The sequence below is a fragment of the Cuculus canorus genome, chromosome 4 (genome assembly GCF_017976375.1).
Source record: "Cuculus canorus isolate bCucCan1 chromosome 4, bCucCan1.pri, whole genome shotgun sequence".
Classification (NCBI taxonomy): Eukaryota; Metazoa; Chordata; class Aves; order Cuculiformes; family Cuculidae; genus Cuculus; species Cuculus canorus.
The window spans coordinates 57418463-57436489 of NC_071404.1; the positions used below are offsets into that span (position 1 = coordinate 57418463).

At 47.3% G+C, this 18027-nt stretch overlaps 1 protein-coding gene across 2 annotated transcripts in view; it reads right to left on the reverse strand.

Moving 5' to 3' along the window:
* Positions 1 to 1267: 1267 nt before the first annotated feature.
* Positions 1268 to 18027, reverse strand: part of LOC128852036 (centrosome-associated protein CEP250-like) — a 39642-nt gene continuing 22882 nt past the window's right edge. Inside the window, exons 9-18 of one of the 2 annotated variants that reach the window (XM_054065409.1) lie at positions 15056 to 15283; positions 14234 to 14430; positions 13462 to 13589; positions 13088 to 13257; positions 12025 to 12192; positions 5082 to 5225; positions 4340 to 4641; positions 3269 to 3428; positions 1554 to 1706; positions 1268 to 1396 (exon numbers count right to left, since the gene is read on the reverse strand). In XM_054065409.1, coding sequence (XP_053921384.1) covers positions 1334 to 1396; positions 1554 to 1706; positions 3269 to 3428; positions 4340 to 4641; positions 5082 to 5225; positions 12025 to 12192; positions 13088 to 13257; positions 13462 to 13589; positions 14234 to 14430; positions 15056 to 15283 — 1713 coding nt within the window. In that variant the 3' untranslated portion in view covers positions 1268 to 1333. Of the gene's footprint in view, positions 1397 to 1553; positions 1710 to 3268; positions 3429 to 4339; positions 4642 to 5081; positions 5226 to 12024; positions 12193 to 13087; positions 13258 to 13461; positions 13590 to 14233; positions 14431 to 15055; positions 15284 to 18027 lie in introns of both variants that reach the window. The other variant, XM_054065408.1, reaches the window with a different exon arrangement.

The window sequence follows — 18027 nt, forward strand, 5'->3', positions numbered from 1 at the left end:
GATTAAATGACATTGGCAGCAGCTAAAGAGGCCGCCGCCGAAGGGGAACACGATCTGACCAGAGCTATAGTTTGCCCAGTTATCAGAAATGCTAATGGGCACCCAGAATGGCAACGGCTGCCCTTTAGCCTGAGAAAAGAATTGAGGAAAAATGTGATGGATTATGGCATAGGTTCACCATACATTCAAAGCGTGTTACAGACGGTTTGCATGGGAACAGAATTGCTTCCATATGATATTAAGCAGATAGCAGGCTTGTTGTTAACGCCCACTCAGACCATTTTGTTTGAAACCAGCTGGCGCCAAGTGGTGGACAACGCAGCTTTAGAAAATCTTGAGCGCCCTCCTTTTGGGGGCAGGTGTTCCACAGTTAATGGGAACAGACCCTTTGGCTCAGCCGCAATTACAAGCCCGGTTAAATAATGTGATTTTACAAGAGGCCCAGCTTTTGGCTTATCAAGCACTTGCTAAGATACCAAAAAAAAAAAGCCAAAACCAGGCATTTCTAGGCATTAAACAGCAGCCCGGTGAATCGTATATGGCATTTCTAGGCAGACTGAAGGATGTGCTCAAGAAGCAGGTAGACCACCCAGCAGCCAGAGAGGCCTTAATTTTACAATTAGCAGTAGAAAATGCTGATGAGGAATGCAAAAAGATATTGTGCAGTCTGAAAAATCCTACAATTATAAATATGATTCGGGCCTGCTGGCAGGAGGGTCATTTACCTATCGAGCACACATAATGGCTGCCGCTCTAACTGCAAACCAAGGCAGGAAGACGGTCTGTTAGAGATGTGGCAAGGAGGGGCACTTCAAAAGAGACTGCCAGGTTCAGTTCCGAGATGGAGAGCCTAACAGCCTAACATCTGCCCTCAGCGTAGAAAGGGTAAACATTTTGCCAGTGTAAACCAGTGTAAATTAAAATGCAACAAGAACGGCAGAGTATTATCAGGAAACCAGCAGCAGCCCTACACCAGGCGGGCAGACACGGCTGAGGACGTGCACACTTGTTTCCACAGAAGAAAGGTGAATTACTGGCAAACTATTACTGGCTTATCAGGTTAATCCTACTTTTCCAGTCTGTCATGGTTCAGAACCCTTCCTGGTCTCTTCAGCAGCTAAACAGCGGAGATTTGACCACAACACCACCCCCCCTCACCCCCTACTCCAGCCCCCGGCAAAGAGAAAGAAGAGAGACTTGTGGGTTGGAATCTGAAACTAAACCAGCTTTACTATTATTATTTCATTAAAAGGGAAAAAATATTAATAAGAAAATAATAACATAAATAATAACATAATAACAGTTTCCCTGCTACAGCAGGTCCCCAGCTCTCCTAGGCATCTGGCAGCGACTGATGCTTGAAGTATCTCTTCAGCTTCCTTCGTTCACGTTCCACCTGCACGTTGAAGAGAGAAAAGGTCACAGAAACCTGCCACCAAACAAGAAGCAAGAGGGAAAGGAACATGCAGAGTACTCCAGAGTGCTGGCTGTGGGCACGTGAAGTGCTCTGGCAGACTGTCGGGCTTTGCAGAGGCAACGAAAGCCTGTTTTACCTCCTTAAGCGTCCTCCTCAGCTCAGCATTGAACTCCTTCAGCTCCATCTTCTCTTCTACCAGCTTTGCAACAGTTCGCTGCAGACATTCCAGCTGCCGCAAGAAGAATCTCTTCTCTGAGAGCCAGGATTGTTGTTCCCCTTCTGCAATAGCCTGCTGGGATTCAGACAGGAAACTATGTGAGCTGGTACTACACAAAGGTTAGGAGGGCCAGCATCAACCCACTGGGGAGAGTAAATGGACAGTACTAAATTCCAGCTTTTCCTTCTGATTGGCCTTCCACAGGCCAAACCAACACACTCTCTTCTGAGAGTGTTCTTCTCTCTAGGAGAGACCTCTACTGTCTACAATTTTCCTGGTACCATCCTCTAGAAACCTTCCGTTCCCTCTTGAAGGAGTCATGGGCAGATCACCGGCTGTCCTTCGGTGTCTGAAATCAGGACTAGTTTTCCCATAGCTATTTAGCTGGATCAGCACTTTTCTTTCTCAAATGCCTCTACTTTCTCCTCACTGGCTTCTCTCAGATGGGTGATACAGCTTTCTACCTGCAGTAAACTTGGTCTTCTCAGCCCTTTTTGCAGATCCAGATTTCTAGAAATCTAATATGCATTTGGACACAAACAATTGCCCAAACCATACAATGTAAATGGAGACAAGTTTGAAAATGTCTTTGACGTCAAGGGCAGAAATCTTTGGAATTTAGGAAAATAACCGCTCTGAATCATAACTGAGTTTCATGTGGCTACAGCATCTTCTCCTGCTTATTCAGAAGAATGCAACTGCGGAAGTTAAAACCAAAAAACAGCCACTGTTACAAATAACATTCTTCTGCTCTTGTAGTTGTCTGGAGTCTCTCCATATGGTCTGCGATACCGGTCATCTCTCTATTCTGGACTGTCTTCTCTTACTTAAGGTAAGATGTGACGTAGCAGGCGATTATCCTGCTAATTCAGATAGATATGGCCTGGCAAGAAAGCAAAAGTCTGGGAAACAAAGAATGAGAGGTGGAAGGAAGGGGAAGACGAGGCAGTCTTAGTCAACGTTCATGTACTCTGCATCTTCTCAGATTTGGATTGAATCTGTACAACACCAAGCAGAATCAGCCCTCCACTTGGAAAAAATTGCTCCTTCAATGAGAGTGGGGCTGCCCTGGGTGCTTGGGAGCGGGAAGGAGGACAATCAGCGTCCTTCGTGGTTCATCTCTGAAATAGCAGATGAACTGGCTGAGATGGAAGTGCCTTCCACAGATTGCAATAACTGCTTCTCTTTCACCAGATTCCTTGGTGCCTGACAGAGGTAGAAACACCTTCTGGGGACAACATTTATCACATTGATACTGAGAAGCTCCAGAGGAGTCTTCGGTTTCTCCCCAGAGATTTAAGGCCATGAACCACGAAAGAATAGGGGAAAATAGTGGCAGATCCAGCCTTGACCTCAATGGGCAAAGTCTGGGCAAAAGAAGAAGGAGCATATCATAGAATCACAAGGTTGGAAGGGACTCACTGGGTCGTCGAGTCCAACCATTCCTAACACTCCCTAAACCATGCCCCTCAGCACCTCGTCCACCCATCCCTTAAACACCTCCAGGCAAGGTGACTCAACCACCTCCCTGGGCAGCCTGTTCCAGCGCCCAATGTTGTTGGGAGGGGAAACAGAGAGAGGCCTACAAGCTGAAGGTGTTATTATGGAGAAGAGGATGCTAGTGCATAGGTTACCTGGTTGTTGAGCGCTTCTATTTCTCTTCTGTCATCTGAAGACTGCTGCTGGCCCTGCTCAATAGCAGAAAGAAGCCGAGACACCTCCTTGTGCTGGGCAACGTTGTTTTCTTCCAGAGTTCTGAGCTTCTCTTCTTTCTCTTTCAGAGACTGAGTCAGCCTGAAAGACAGAGCATGCACCTCATTACTACATGCTATAATACTTAATAAACTCTTAGGACTTCTAACACCAAGGGAAAATTGCTTTGTCTGCTGAGGTCTGTCTAAACAACTAGGCTGCTTGCTCAGCCCTACACCAGGCTGGCAGACACGCCTGGGGACGTGCACACTTGTTTCCACAGAAGAAAGGTGAATTACTGGCAAAATACCCTATCATTTTGAGACGCCGATGTGAACAGAAACAAAGTCTGGATATGAAGACATTGGAGAACAGGAAATTTTTTCTTTTGACTAATGAGATCGCAAGGAAGAGCTTTGTCAAAAACAAAGAGACTTTATTCCTCTAGCTCGTACGTACTGGTAGCAACAGCAGGGACTGACAGCAAGGGGATCTTTGGGGAGTTTCCTAAGACTTGCCAGCACTTCATTTCAGCTACAGAAATGAAGGGTGATACCAGAAGTACTAGTAGAACCCTGGAGGAAATACTCAGATCTTTATATAGTCTGCAGGAGTCCTCAAACGGGAAGCAAGAGGGCACTGCTTTTATTTCTCTTCTTCAATGAAGATACATGTTGAAGACTGGCAGAACTACAGGAGGCTCGTCCTGCCTCCTTTGCTGTGTTTCAGGTTTGAAACGCCTGAAAGTTTTATTTAACACTAGTAACATGCTGACCTAACAAAAGAACACCTCCTTTGAAGGAAAGGACTACTCCGAAAGCCACTGTCTTCAGAGAAACTGTAACTGAAGGGTTAAAGGAAAAGAAAATGAAACACAACATCAAGAGAATGAAACCCAACTGCATGGAGAGTTCTGCTTTTTATGAAATGCTGCCAGAACCACTTGTGTATGCAAAGATCTGAAAGAGGAAATCCATTCAACAGAATGGAGAGTCTCACAGGCTTCCATTTACCTGGCATTTTCACTCTCAAGGATCTTCAGGGAAGTCTGAAGCTTCACGTTGTGACGCTCCACTTCTTCCCATTGACTCCTTTTCCTCTCCAAGGACTGTAGACTCACTTGCAGCTCTCTGTTCTGATGTTCTACCTCCTCCCATCGACTCCTCTTCTCGTCCAGGATCTTCTGCAGGTGCACAGCCTCCAGCATCTTCTTCCTTGACAGTTCCTGTGCCTCATTCAGATCTTGCTGAGCTTTGTGGCAAATTGCTTGCTGGGACGCTTTGGAGGTTGCTAGCTGAGATGTCAACTCTTCCACCTCAAGCAAAACAGAACAAAGTAGTCAAATACTACAGCTTGTCACTGTCAGTCACATCGTATTCTGTGAGGAAAAGGAAAGAACAGCTTTAAATTTCACCCCATTGGGGCAGTACCAGGTGGACAATGGATACAGCCAAATTGCTTAAAATTGCAAGTGGCTCACCACATTCCTCTGAAAAACCACCTTAGAATAGAAGGCTAGCAGTAACTGGCCAGCAGAAATCCATTCGGATGACTGCTGGTGATCAAGCAAAAGGACTAGCCCATTTGTCCAGGGCAGCAGCTGAGCAGTAAGGCTCCTTCAGACCAGCCGAGATGGAGACCACACTACCATGGCAGTCAGAGGGATAACCCCATGAGCCTGCTCCGCAATGGAAAGGCAGGAAGGGGAGAGACCACCTGTTTGATGACTGGAGTACCTATTAGTATTTCAGTCACCTGGTTTTGTAGAGCATTCCTCTGCTGAACTAGGATACTCATTTCCCCTTTGATGGTCTTGATTTCTTGCTTATGCCTGTTCTCCACTGCCTCGATCTTGCTCCGACTTGCCTGCAGCTCTCTCTGCAGCTTTTCTGCGACATTCTGTAAACACCAATGGACAGTGAGCTACTGGTGTTGGAAAATGTTAATTTAGCTGAAGAGTTAGAGTTTAATTAAGTAAGACTAGAATTATAGGTTATGTAGATTGTATTTGGCAATTGATATGTATTGTATTTAGCCTTTAACTTCGTTGATCTTTATAGTTAAGTTTGTGCAGACTTCGTTTGTATCTGTAGACAGTGACAGTTTTCTCACAGACCACATATAACCTTCACAAGTATGATATTAGGGAGTGCTTAGAAAGAATGTACTAACAACCTTATCCGAGCAGAGCCTACGCTTTCACTAACAACCTTATCTGAACATAGTCTACATTTGTGAAGGCCAGAAGCATACCAAGGGCAGTTAACCGAAGATAAAGAAATGCAGGTGTCCACAAATGATGAGACAATTTTCAAATACATATGCATGAAAAATGATGTAATCTGTTGAATATACATTAGATTATGAAACACTTTAGGATTAAATTGCGGACGCGCCGGGATGGTCTCGGAACCTGATTTGGGTATACCCCAGGTTCCCGGGGCCTCGAAATAAAGCACCACATATAACCTACCTGGACTGGTTATGTGTCTGTCTCTACGCTAACAGTTTTGGCGACCCAGATGGGACTTCGTGGGCATTGCTGAGGCGGCCCGCATCGATCTCGCTCCAGCCGGCACCGAGTGATTCTCGGGGAGCTCCATCGACTGCAGCCGACCTCCGCTGCCCCCGACGGACCTGGGCTATCGGTAAGACACGGTGCTTTATCGGGAATGGTACCAACTTTGTCGGGTCATCTGCCTAATTGGGAATAGTGCTAAATTTTCCTACGGGTCCTGTGCCCAAATCGGAAAGGTACCATATTTTCTGAATCTGTCTGGTAAAAGCCTGCCTGTTAGACGCGGCGAAAGCTACGCTTGGTTGGGCTAGGGAGCTCCGGAGGAAAGCCTAGGCGCCGTCCGTAAGACAGCAGCGAAAGCTCTGCAGGCTCGGCATCAGTGATCTGTTCTGCATTCTCGGTATTAGTGATCTGTTCTGTATTTTCCAGTAATCTGTATTATTTGTTACCCGTATCATTCCTACTCTGTATTATTTGTTTTGCAGGTTCGGCAACAAGTGTTCTGATCTTGTATTTTTCAGTAATCTGTATTATTTGTTACGTGGAAGTTCGTTTAGTTTGTTGTTTGGTACTGGTCTGGATTGTTATAAAATGCCACCGATACCTAAGTCATCACCGTTAGGGTGTATTCTGATGCATTGGAAAGAGGGGCAGTTTGGGCAAGAAATGCGGAAAAGGAAATTGGTTGAGTATTGTAATGTATGGTGGACACAGTATGATTTAGAGGGTCAGGTTCGTTGGCCTGAGAATGGAACTTTAGACTATAGTACCATCCTACAATTGATGCAGTTTTGTAGGCATGAGGGCAAATGGGATGAGATACCATATGTAGAACTGTTCCTTATTTTGAGAGGGAAAGAGGAGTGGAAGAAGGCGTGTGGGATAATGGTCGTTAGTACAAAATCGGATGAGCAGTGTAAGGGATGTGTGACTGAGAAGAAATGTATGAAATGTCTCGCAGTGGAAAATGTTTTGCAGCATAAGGAGGATGATGATTTTGATTCATTAGTGGCTCCGTCGGCCCCACTAGCCCCCAGAGATACTGGAGTAGAAGGTGATGGGGAGGATGAGGTAGAAATAGAAGAACAGGAGTATTCCACTACCCCAGTATCCCACCGAACACGGCAACGGGATATTCAAGTTAAACAGCAGGCACCCAGTGCTATATTAGCACCGCTTCGGCAGGGGGTTGGGCCAGAAGGACCCGTGTATGTTAAAGTACCTTTCACTCCAGGAGATCTGATGCTCTGGAAACAATCTGCTGGAACTTATCGGGAGAACCCGAGTAAAGTGGCACGAGTTGTAAAGATGATTCTGAAAACCCAAAATCCTGATTGGGATGATATACAGGTATTACTAGATACTCTAATGGACTCCACAGAGAAGGAAATGGTGTTGAGAACTGCCCGTGAGCGAGTTAGAGAAGACATTAGGCAGGGGATTGTCACAGGGACAGTTGATCAGAATTTTCCAACTGAAGATCCCATGTGGGATTGTAATACTGCGAGAGGAATGGGAAATCTGAGGAGATACCAGGAATGGATAGTTGTTGGAGTACAAAATGCTATGCCAAAAACAATTAATTGGTCGAAACTGTATAATGTCAGGCAAGAGAAAACAGAATCCCCGTCTGCGTTTTTGGAGCGGCTTAAAGAGGTGGCGAGGAAATACACAGATTTAGACGTAGAAACAGAGCAAGCTAAGGTGCAGCTGGCCCTGATTTTCTTAGGGCAGTCGCAGGATGATATTAGAAAGAAACTGCAAAAACTGGAGGGCGCGGAGCTGCGTAATTTGGATAGACTATTAGAGACTGCTTGGAAAGTGTACAATAACCGCGAAAGGGAGAGTTCTCAAAGGCAACAGCGACATCTACTGGCGGTGATGCAGGGCAGAGGCCAGCACAACCCTGCAGGTCGAGGTAGAGGAAGAGGCTCGATGCGCGGACGGGGAAGGGGGGCTGGATTTAATTGCTTGCCTAATGACTTAGGACCTAGGCTGAATAGATTAGGCATTAACCAATGTGCATATTGCAGGCAGGAGGGACATTGGAAGAATGCGTGCCCGTACAGAATGAGGCAGAGTTTGCAGCCGGGAAACCCATTTGGAAACACCGAAGTAGCCAAGGCAATGGTTTTGGGAGACTATGAGAATCAGAGCTGACTAGGATCAGGAAAGGATGAACCCCTAGTGAAAGTAAGACTAGGGGGAAAGGAGGTGCAATTTTTAGTAGATACTGGTGCAACATACTCGGTTTTAAATGATTTATGTGGACAGATAGGGAAAAAGACAACTACAATAGTGGGAGCCACAGGGAAAGAGGAAACCCGGCCATTCATGCAACCCCTAGAATTACGATTTGGGGGAAAGGAAATATGGCATGAATTTTTGTATATGCCTGATTGTCCAATCTCCCTGCTGGGACGGGATTTGTTATCTAAATTAAATGCGAGAATTGTCTTTGAGAATGGAGAATTGATTATGCAAGTTCCAGAATCGAAGTCAGGACAGATACTAGTGTTGAAGGAAAATCCAAAAGTTCAAATACCCAGAGAAGTAGAAGAGGCAGTGATCCCTACAGTATGGGAAACTGATATACCAGGGAAATCGAAAATGGCTCAACCGATAGTAGTAGAATTGAAGGAAGGAAAGAAACCAGTGCGAATAAAACAATATCCCATCAAATTAGAGGCCCGATATGGGATAGTGAAAATTATTGAAAAATTTTTAAAATTTGGAATATTAGAAGAATGTGAATCAGAATATAATACCCCAATTTTCCCAGTAAAGAAACCAAATGGAGAATATAGATTAGTACAGGACTTAAGGGCTATTAATGAAATCACGAAAGATATACACCCGGTAGTAGCTAACCCATACACATTGTTAACATCTGTGAAGGAGAAATACAAATGGTTTACAGTACTTGATTTAAAAGATGCCTTCTTCTGTATTCCTCTCGACAAAGATAGTAGGAAACTCTTCGCTTTTGAATGGGAGAACCCACATAATGGACGAAAAATGCAGTTAACATGGACAAGGCTTCCACAGGGATTCAAGAACAGTCCAACGCTTTTTGGGAACCAGCTGGCAAAAGAATTGGAATCATGGACAATGCAGGAGAAATTTCAGGTACCACGGTCACAATATCTTCTGCTACAATATGTGGATGATATTTTAATTGCAACAGAACACAAATCAGTATGTATCCAGGTGACAATTGGAATTTTAAACCAATTAGGCCTTAACGGGTACAAAGTCTCGAAAGAGAAAGCTCAAATTGCCTGCACAACTGTATTATATTTGGGTTGCGAAATAACACAGGGACAACGACGACTAGGAATGGATCGTATTAGAGCAATCTGTGCGATTCCAGAGCCTCAAAATTTACATGAATTAAGGACATTCTTGGGTATGGCAGGCTGGTGTAGGTTGTGGATACTGGATTATGGACTTATAGCAAAACCTCTGTATGAGGCACAGAAGTCACCAACTTTCATCTGGGAAGGACCTCAGAGGGAGGCCTTTAAGAAATTAAAAGAAGCCCTGACTAAGGCACCAGCATTAGCCCTGCCAGATTTAACTAAGGACTTCCAGTTGTTTGTCCATGAAAGGCAACGGCTGGCACTAGGGGTCTTGACACAGAAGTTAGGAAGCTGGAAACGACCAGTAGGGTACTTTTCTAAACAATTAGACCCTGTGAGTGCTGGCTGGCCATCATGTTTGAGAGCGGTAGCAGCAACGGTGACCCTGATACAAGAAGCCAGAAAACTGACTTTGGGGAAGCATATTGAGGTATATGTGCCTCATATGGTGTTAACAGTCCTAGAGCAAAAAGGGGGGTATTGGCTTTCCCCTAGCAGGATGATGAAATACCAGGCAGTACTGACCGAACAAGATGATGTAAGTTTAAAAACAACTAATTTGTTAAATCCAGCAGCCTTCTTAGGAGTACCTATGGAAGACGGCCCTTTGGAACATGACTGTGTGGAAGTTATCGAACACACTCATGCAACAAGGGCTGACTTAAAGGATACCCCACTTGAACAGCCTGATCAAGAACTTTTTACAGATGGAAGTAGTTATGTAGAAAACGGGACACGATACGCCGGGATGGTCTCGGAACCTGATTTGGGTATACCCCAGGTTCCCGGGGCCTCGAAATAAAGCACCACATATAACCTACCTGGACTGGTTATGTGTCTGTCTCTACGCTAACACTGGGACCTGCCAACAGCTACAACTTTTTCTTTTTTCAGTCTCAATATCACATTCATTCGGACACATCTTTGTGCTTTTCTACCCAGCTCTGCTTCTGTTGTAACCTTTCCTTCCCATTGCTGATCTCTGGAGCTTACCACGCTCCGTGCTTTCAGGGCCTGCAGTCGAGTAGAATCGTAGAATCCTAGAATGGTTTGGGTCAGAAGGGACCTTCAAGATCACCCAGTTCCAACTCCCCTGCCATGGGACATAGGCAGGGACACCTCCCACTGGATCAGGCTGCTCAAAGCCCCATCCAATCTGGCCTAGAACATCTCCAGGGATGCGACATCCACGACTACTCTGGGCAACCTGTGCCAGTGTCTCACCACCCTCACAGGAAAAACCGTCTTCCTAAGATCTCATCTAGATCTCTCCCCTTCCAGCTTAAAGCCATTACCCCTGCACTCCCTACTAGAGAGCCCCTCTCTACCTTTCCTGTAGGCCTCCTTTAAGTACTGGAAGGCAGCTAGAAGGTTTCCCCAGAGATTTTACTTCTCCAGGGTGAACAACCCCAACTCTCTCAACCTGTCCTCACAGCAGAAGTACACCAGCCCTCAGATCATCTTTGCGCCCTCCTCTGGACTCGCTCTAATAGATCCAGGTCCTTCCTATGCTACGACTCCAGAACTGCACGCAGGACTCCAGGTGACGTCTCGGGAAAGCAGAGTAGACGGTCAGAATCCCTCCCCGCCTTCTCACCCATGAGCAACCCCAAGCCCTTCCCAGAAGGGCTGTTCTCAATCTCTTATCTGCCCAGCCTGTATTTGTCCTTGCCTTCTCAGTCCTACAACTCACGTGGCAGTTTCTCGTTACCTCCCTTCGGTCTGTTAGCTGGCTCTACTAAGAATAATCAGAAGAATAAAACATTCTTCTGCATAGAAAGAAGGAGAAGATGAGTTTAACCTTGGCATGGTATGACTCAAAGACTGACGGGCTCATATGTTCAGAAAGCACTATGCCGCTGGTCTCCTAGGTCATTAGCTGCCCACCTGGAGACACAGCTTTGCAAAAGAGATTGGCAGGAAAAACACCGTCTATTCACAATCCATTCACAATGTGATTGAATCTCCAACAAACTCTTAGTCATCTAACAGGGAAATGTGTGGCATTGCTCAAGTGCCTTGCCTTGCCAGTGAGGCTTTTCCTCGTCTTTGGCTGTGTCCTGGGTGTCTTTCAATAGCGACTTCTGCACCCACTTAGCACTAAATGCAAGGCTGCCAGAGGGATGAAGCTAGCGGCTCCTTCAGGAAAAGTCATGTATTCTAAGTGGGCTTTGGTGAAAATTACTTCAGTTTTAAGGTATTCAGTAGACTTGGTTAAAGTACTGACATTCCAGGGACACGCTGTCGTCTCTAAGGACTGCCCTCAGTTCAAAGCCCATAGGCAGAGGAGGACACAGTAGGAGTACTGCTGCATAGGCACAGTAGGAGTACTGCTGTCCTTCGGCAGTCTGCACAAAGACGACCTTGGGTAGGACACAGGGAGGACTCTCAGTGCTACACCAGCAGATCTGGGCACAAAGAACCTTACCGGCAGGTGACTTAAAGCACAGCAGTAAAACAGGGGTGTCTTCTGGGCTAAGAAATACTTCAGAGAAGCCTTTCAAAATCTTTTGCTTTTGTCAACAACCCTGCAATGCACCCGCATTACCCGCAGACGAAAACTCCAGCCCCGTGGGGAATCAGTCCTATAAACTCAGTTTGGTCTTCCACACAGTGAGGTGAGTTTCTGCCTGGCTTACTAGCAGAGGTCTCCTTCTAGCCCAAAGATAGCCTTACTCACCTTTCACCTAACCAAATTCACTGCAGGAAAACATGTAAAGGCGTGCTCCACACAGCCCAATATCCCAACATCCAGCCACCTCCCACACCTCTGACCTTGCAGAAAAATCACAGAAATTCTCTTTTTTACAGTCTTTACCTCTTGCCTGGCATTTTCAGCTCTGGCTCGCTCCTCTTCTTGTTCAGCTTGCATGGCAGCAACCTTCTGCTTCAAATCTAACAGCTTCTTCTCAGCCTCTTCCTCTCTCTCTGCCTTCTCACTTTCCCATTTCTTCTGCATCTCTTCTACCTCTTTCCGTTCGCTTGCCTGAGGAGTGAAGGAAAAGACATGGAGTCCAAGCCAAGGTCCACAATAAATATACCCAATCTTCTGATCAACTCATCATAGACCCACACCAAACCTGTGCCTGAACTAACACATCCAGAACAGTCAGAATCCTAGAATGATAGAATGCTTTGAGTTGGAAAGGACCTTAAAGCCCATCCAGTTCCAACCCTACCACCATGGGCGGGGACACCTCCCACTGCATCAGGTTGCTCAAAGGTCATCCAACCTGGCCTTGAACACCTCCAGCGATGGGACATCCATGACGTCTCTGGGCAACCTGGCTCACTGCCTCACCACCCCCACAGGAAAAACCGCCTTCCTAAGATCTCATCTAAAGCCCCCCTCTTTCAGCTTAAAACCGCTCCCCCTCATCCTATCCCTGCACTCCCCGATAAAGAGACCCTCCCCAGCTTTCCTGCAGGCCTCCTTTAAGTACTGGAAGGCAGCTAGAAGGTGTCCCCAGAGCTTTTACTTCTCCACGCTGAACAACCTCAACTCTCTCAGCCTCTCCTCCAATGGGAGGTGTGACAGCCCTCAGATCATCACTGTGGCCTCCTCTGCACTCGCTCTAACACATCCCTGTTCCTCCTATGCTGACGACTCCAGAACTGCACGCAGGACTCCAGGTGACATCTCAGGAGAGCACAACACTAGACAGGCAGAATCCCCGCCCTCAACCTGATGGTCACACTGCTTTTGATGTCCCGAGGCCCTTCACCTGCCCGCAAGTACGAGCCACTCACTCTACTGCCTGGCCTAGCAACGTGCCACCTCTGACAGATGGTATCTGCCATCTCACCCACTCAGGCCATTATTCTCCTAAAGCCAGACCACAAAGCTTGCTTGAAGAATTCAGAAGCATGCTGTTTCCTACCAGGTCTTGCAGGAGCTTCTTTATTTCCACTTCGTGGGCACTCTGCTGAAGTTCGAAGGCACTGTCATACTGCTGTTTGGTCACCAAGAGCTGCTGTGACGTCTCTTCCCGTTCTTGCCTCGTGAGAGATCTCTCTGCTTCCAGCTCCTGTTGAAGGAACTTCAATTCCCCTGCAAACACCACAAATGGCAAGATGAGATTCTACACAGACTGTGTTTCTGACTTTACTGACCAGAGGCCATCTGAATTCCAGGGTAGGAAAGATCCATCTCCAGCTCCATTACTCATCACAAGCACTGCAAACAGAGAGCTATTTCTACCCCATCTTCCCTCGGCACGGTGATCATCAAAAACAAAGCACATGAAGCTCTCACCCTGCATCACTTCCTTGGTCTGCATGACTGCATGAAGTTGGATTTCCAGCTGACTCCTGGTGATCTCCAGCTGAGATAAGCGCTGCCGAGCCTCAAGCAGGCTGGATTCCACAGTCTCCTTCCCTGACCTACAAGTTGTGTATAGGGAAAGAAGTGAGTTTCTAGCTCCTGACACCCAGGGCAGAGAGTGTCTCTAAACAGTACATGGTAAGGAGTACAGGACCCAGACATCAATGACGGGCAAGAACCCCGAAGCCTGATGAGAATCCCAAAGACGTTTCCCTGCTGCTGGGCTATCCAACTCTGGCTCCTGCATCACACTTAACAGGAGTTAGCTCAGAAACAGAAGGCCCACATGCACATGATTTTTACCACTGGCCTCTAACTTCAGCCTAAATGCCAGTGTCCTACTCACAACATCCATATGTAATAGCCTTGAGTTGTGAAGACCACATGCTAAACTCCTTGAGAAGGAAAGATCTGTGTTTAAATGCACAGAAGAAGAAATGCTCAGAACCAGAGAGAAAACTCAGGGTTCAGTAAAGGTCTGTGTGGTTTAATTATCCCTCCCATCAGAGCCAAGTGCGCTTGCTTTGGACTCCACAAAGGAATGGACAAGGGGCACAACCACAAGCCCAAGGCTCAGGAGAGCTTTGCCAGCTTTAGCCATCAAAAAACTAACAATCAGATCATCGTATACTCAGATCATCGTATACTCTCTAATTACAGACATTAAATAATGTCCTGTCTCAGGTCTCCTCCCTGACCTTACCTGGCCTCTGCCAGCTGCTCTGAAAGGCCTCGTCTGTCCCACTCTGTGTCTCTCAGGCGCACCTCAAGGTCAGCCTTCTCCTGTACCAGCAGTTCCTTCTCTCTGGACATCTTGGCCAGGGCATCTGCTTGGCGAGAGCACTCCTGTCGCAGTTCCTCCAGCCCACTTCTCACCAACTCCTGTTGCTGCTGGGAGACCTGTGAGTGGGACAGCGGACAGTGAGAGGCCTCTCCCCAGAGTTCTGGGGCCAGGGCCAGGGCCACTGTTGAACTCGCCGCAGGAGAAAGGGCTGGACCAGGGGTGGAAAGCTAAAGAACATCCACTGCGCATGCACTGATATTCTGCGCTGCCAAAAGGCACCAGCACTGCTGACCTGAACGGGATGGGGAAGGCCCTCGGGGGTGGCCTGGAACCAGACAGCTCTTTCAGGACAAAAGCATGCACTCAAGTGCCACCTCACCAAATGACATTTTACCAGAATCCATTCCAGTCTTGGAAATTTTCAGGAAAGGCTGAGCAAAAGCCCCGCTCAGACTCATGGACAACACAGTCATCTCTCTGCTGCTTGTCAAAAACCAAAAAAGGGGGCCAACACAGACAGGTGGATTCAAGGCATCTGTAGAAGCAGAGAACAACTCAGAAAATTGCAAGACAGCTCTGCAAGTCACCAACACCTTTCCCACAGGAAGCACACAAAAGACTTCTCCCCTCCACCACCACCAAGTGCCTGCGTGACAAAAAACCCACAGAATACAACAGCCACAGCTTCACTGAGCCCAGCAGACAAACGCCCATCCAGAAGCACCAGGGTCTGGGTCTCACTTGGAGTTCCTCTTGGCTTTCTTCCTTCTCCCTCCTCAGTGCCATCAGTTCCACCTGCAGCCCCTTCTCTTGCTCCTCTGCCTTCTTCAACAGCTGCTCCAGGTGGGCTTTCTCTGCAGAGAGCTCTTCATTCATTCTTTCACACAGCTGCAGCTTCTCCTGCTCAGAGATCTTTCTTCTCTCCGTCTCGTCCACTCTCCTTGACAAAGCCTCAGTCTCTTCTTCCAGCTACAACCACAGAAGCACAGAGGAAATAAAAGACAGTCAGATAGACTATGGAGAAGGAGGTCTGGCTTGCACAGAAAAAGGAACGTTTCCACATTCAGTTGCTCATACTGGCAAAAGGCAAGAGGCCAGCTAGAGATGAATCCCCAGCTCAGAGGGGATCCAATCCTGCAAGCTCAGCTTGGTCTTCAACATAGTCAAGCCCATAAAAGCATACACCTAACATCTGCCCTCAGCGTAGAAAGGGTAAACATTTTGCCAGTGTAAACCAGTGTAAATTAAAATGCAACAAGAACGGCAGAGTATTATCGGGAAACCAGCAGCAGCCCTACACCAGGCGGGCAGACACGGCTGAGGATGTGCACACTTGTTTCCACAGAAGAAAGGTGAATTACTGGCAAGCCAAGGTCCACAATAAATATACCCAATCTTCCGGTGAACTCATCATAGACCCACACCAAACCTGTGCCTGAACTAACACACCCAGAACAGTCAGAATCCTAGAATCGTAGAATGCTTTGCGTTGGAAAGGACCTTAAAGCTCATCCAGTTCCAACCCTACCACCATGGGTGGGGACACCTCCCACTGGATCAGGTTGCTCAAAGGTCATCCAACCTGGCCTTGAACACCTCCAGCGATGGGACATCCGTGACTTCTCTGGGCAACCTGGCTCAGTGCCTCACCACCCCCACAGGAAAAACTGCCTTCCTAAGATCTCACCTAAAGCTCCCCTCTCTCAGCTTAAAACTGCTCCCCCTCATCCTATCCCTGCACTCCCCGATAAAGAGACCCTCCCCAGCTTTCCTGTAGGCCTCCTTTAAGTACTGGAAGGCAGCTAGAAGGTGTCCCCAGAGCTTTTACTTCTCCACGCTGAACAACCTCAACTCTCTCAGCCTCTCCTCCAATGGGAGGTGTGACAGCCCTCAGATCATCACTGTGGCCTCCTCTGCACTCGCTCTAACACATCCATGTCCCTCCTATGTTGACGACTCCAGAACTGCACGCAGGACTCCAGGTGAAGTCTCAGGAGAGCACAACACTAGACAGGCAGAATCCCCGCCCTCAACCTGATGGTCACACTGCTTTTGATGTCCCGAGGCCCTTCACCTGCCCGCAAGTAGGAGCCACTCACTCTACTGCCTGGCCTAGCAACGTGCCACCTGTGACAGACAGTATCTGCCATCTCACCCACTCAGGCCATTATTCTCCTAAAGCCAGACCACAAAGCTTCCTTGAAGAATTCAGAAGCGTGGTGTTTCCTACCAGGTCTTGCAGGAGCTTCTTTATTTCTACTTCATGGGCACTCTGCTGAAGTTCGAAGGCACTGTCATACTGCTGTTTGGTCAGTAAGAGCTGCTGTGACGTCTCTTCCCGTTCTTGCCTCGTGAGAGATCTCTCTGCTTCCAGCTCCTGTTGAAGGAACTTCAGTTCCCCTGCAAACACCACAAATGGCAAGATGAGATTCTACACAGACTGTGTTTCTGACTTTAATGACCTGACGCCATCTGAATTTCAGGGTAGGAAAGATCCAGCTCCAGCTCCATTACTCATCACAAGCACTGCAAACAGAGAGCTATTTCTACCCCATCTTCCCTCGGCACGGTGATCATCAAAAACAAAGCACATGAACCTCTCACCCTGCATCGCTTCCTTGGTCTGCATGACTGCATGAACTTGGATTTCAAGCTGACTCCTGGTGATCTCCAGCTGAGATAAGTGCTGCCGAGCCTCAAGCAGGCTGGATTCCACAGTCTCCTTCCCTGACCTACAAGTTGTGTATAGGGAAAGAAGTGAGTTTCTTGCTCCTGACGCCCAGGGAGTGTCTCTAAACAGTACATGGTAAGGAGTACAGGACACAGACATCAATGACAGGCAAGAACCTCGAAGCCTGATGAGAATCCCAAAGATGTTTCCCCGCTGCTGGGCTCCTCCAGCCCACTTCTCACCAACTCCTGTTGCTGCTGGGAGACCTGTGAGTGGGACAGCGGACAGTGAGAGGCCTCTCCGCAGAGTTCTGGGGCCAGGGCCAGGGCCACCGTTGAACTCGCCGCAGGAGAAAGTGTCTGCAGCCAGTACAGACAAAATTCGACTTGTCACGTTGGCTTGCTTCACTACCGAACAAAATAATTATTCTAAGTTTTTATGCGCTTTTATGTGAGGAGAGTTTTTGTAGAGACATGGCTTGAGGAGAAGGGACGTGAGAAAATACAGCTGGTGAAATAATAACAGCCTCGTACAAGGCCACAGTCTCCCTGAGCAAGAAGTTAGGCGATAACAGGAGATAAAAACAGGACCTAGAAAAACCACAAACATCCTAGGAATGTAGCAATAGAGGCAGGGCTGACACTCTGTATCGGACCAATGATGAGCCTTACTTTTGTAATATGTATGAGCCTTATTACTGCTATTATAAAAGCATGCCTATCGTATCAATAAATCGAGACTTGCTGATCATCATCGGATGTGCTTGTCTCCCGTCGACTCCATCATTTATGGCTGCGACTCTTGATAGCAAAAGAAATGCAAAAATCTTTCCCAAAAATTCCATAATTCAGGTCTCTTTTCCACCTTGTGGGATGAGTTTGATTTGGATGATGATATGGAACGTCCAGACTGGGCTGACCAATGGTACATGGTCCACCCTTTGGGTTAGAGGGCATGCCTGCCCACGCTCGATTACCACAGATCGAAAGGTATCCTGGTGGTAATCGTCTTGGTAATACAGGGCCAGGAGCAGAGTGAGTTT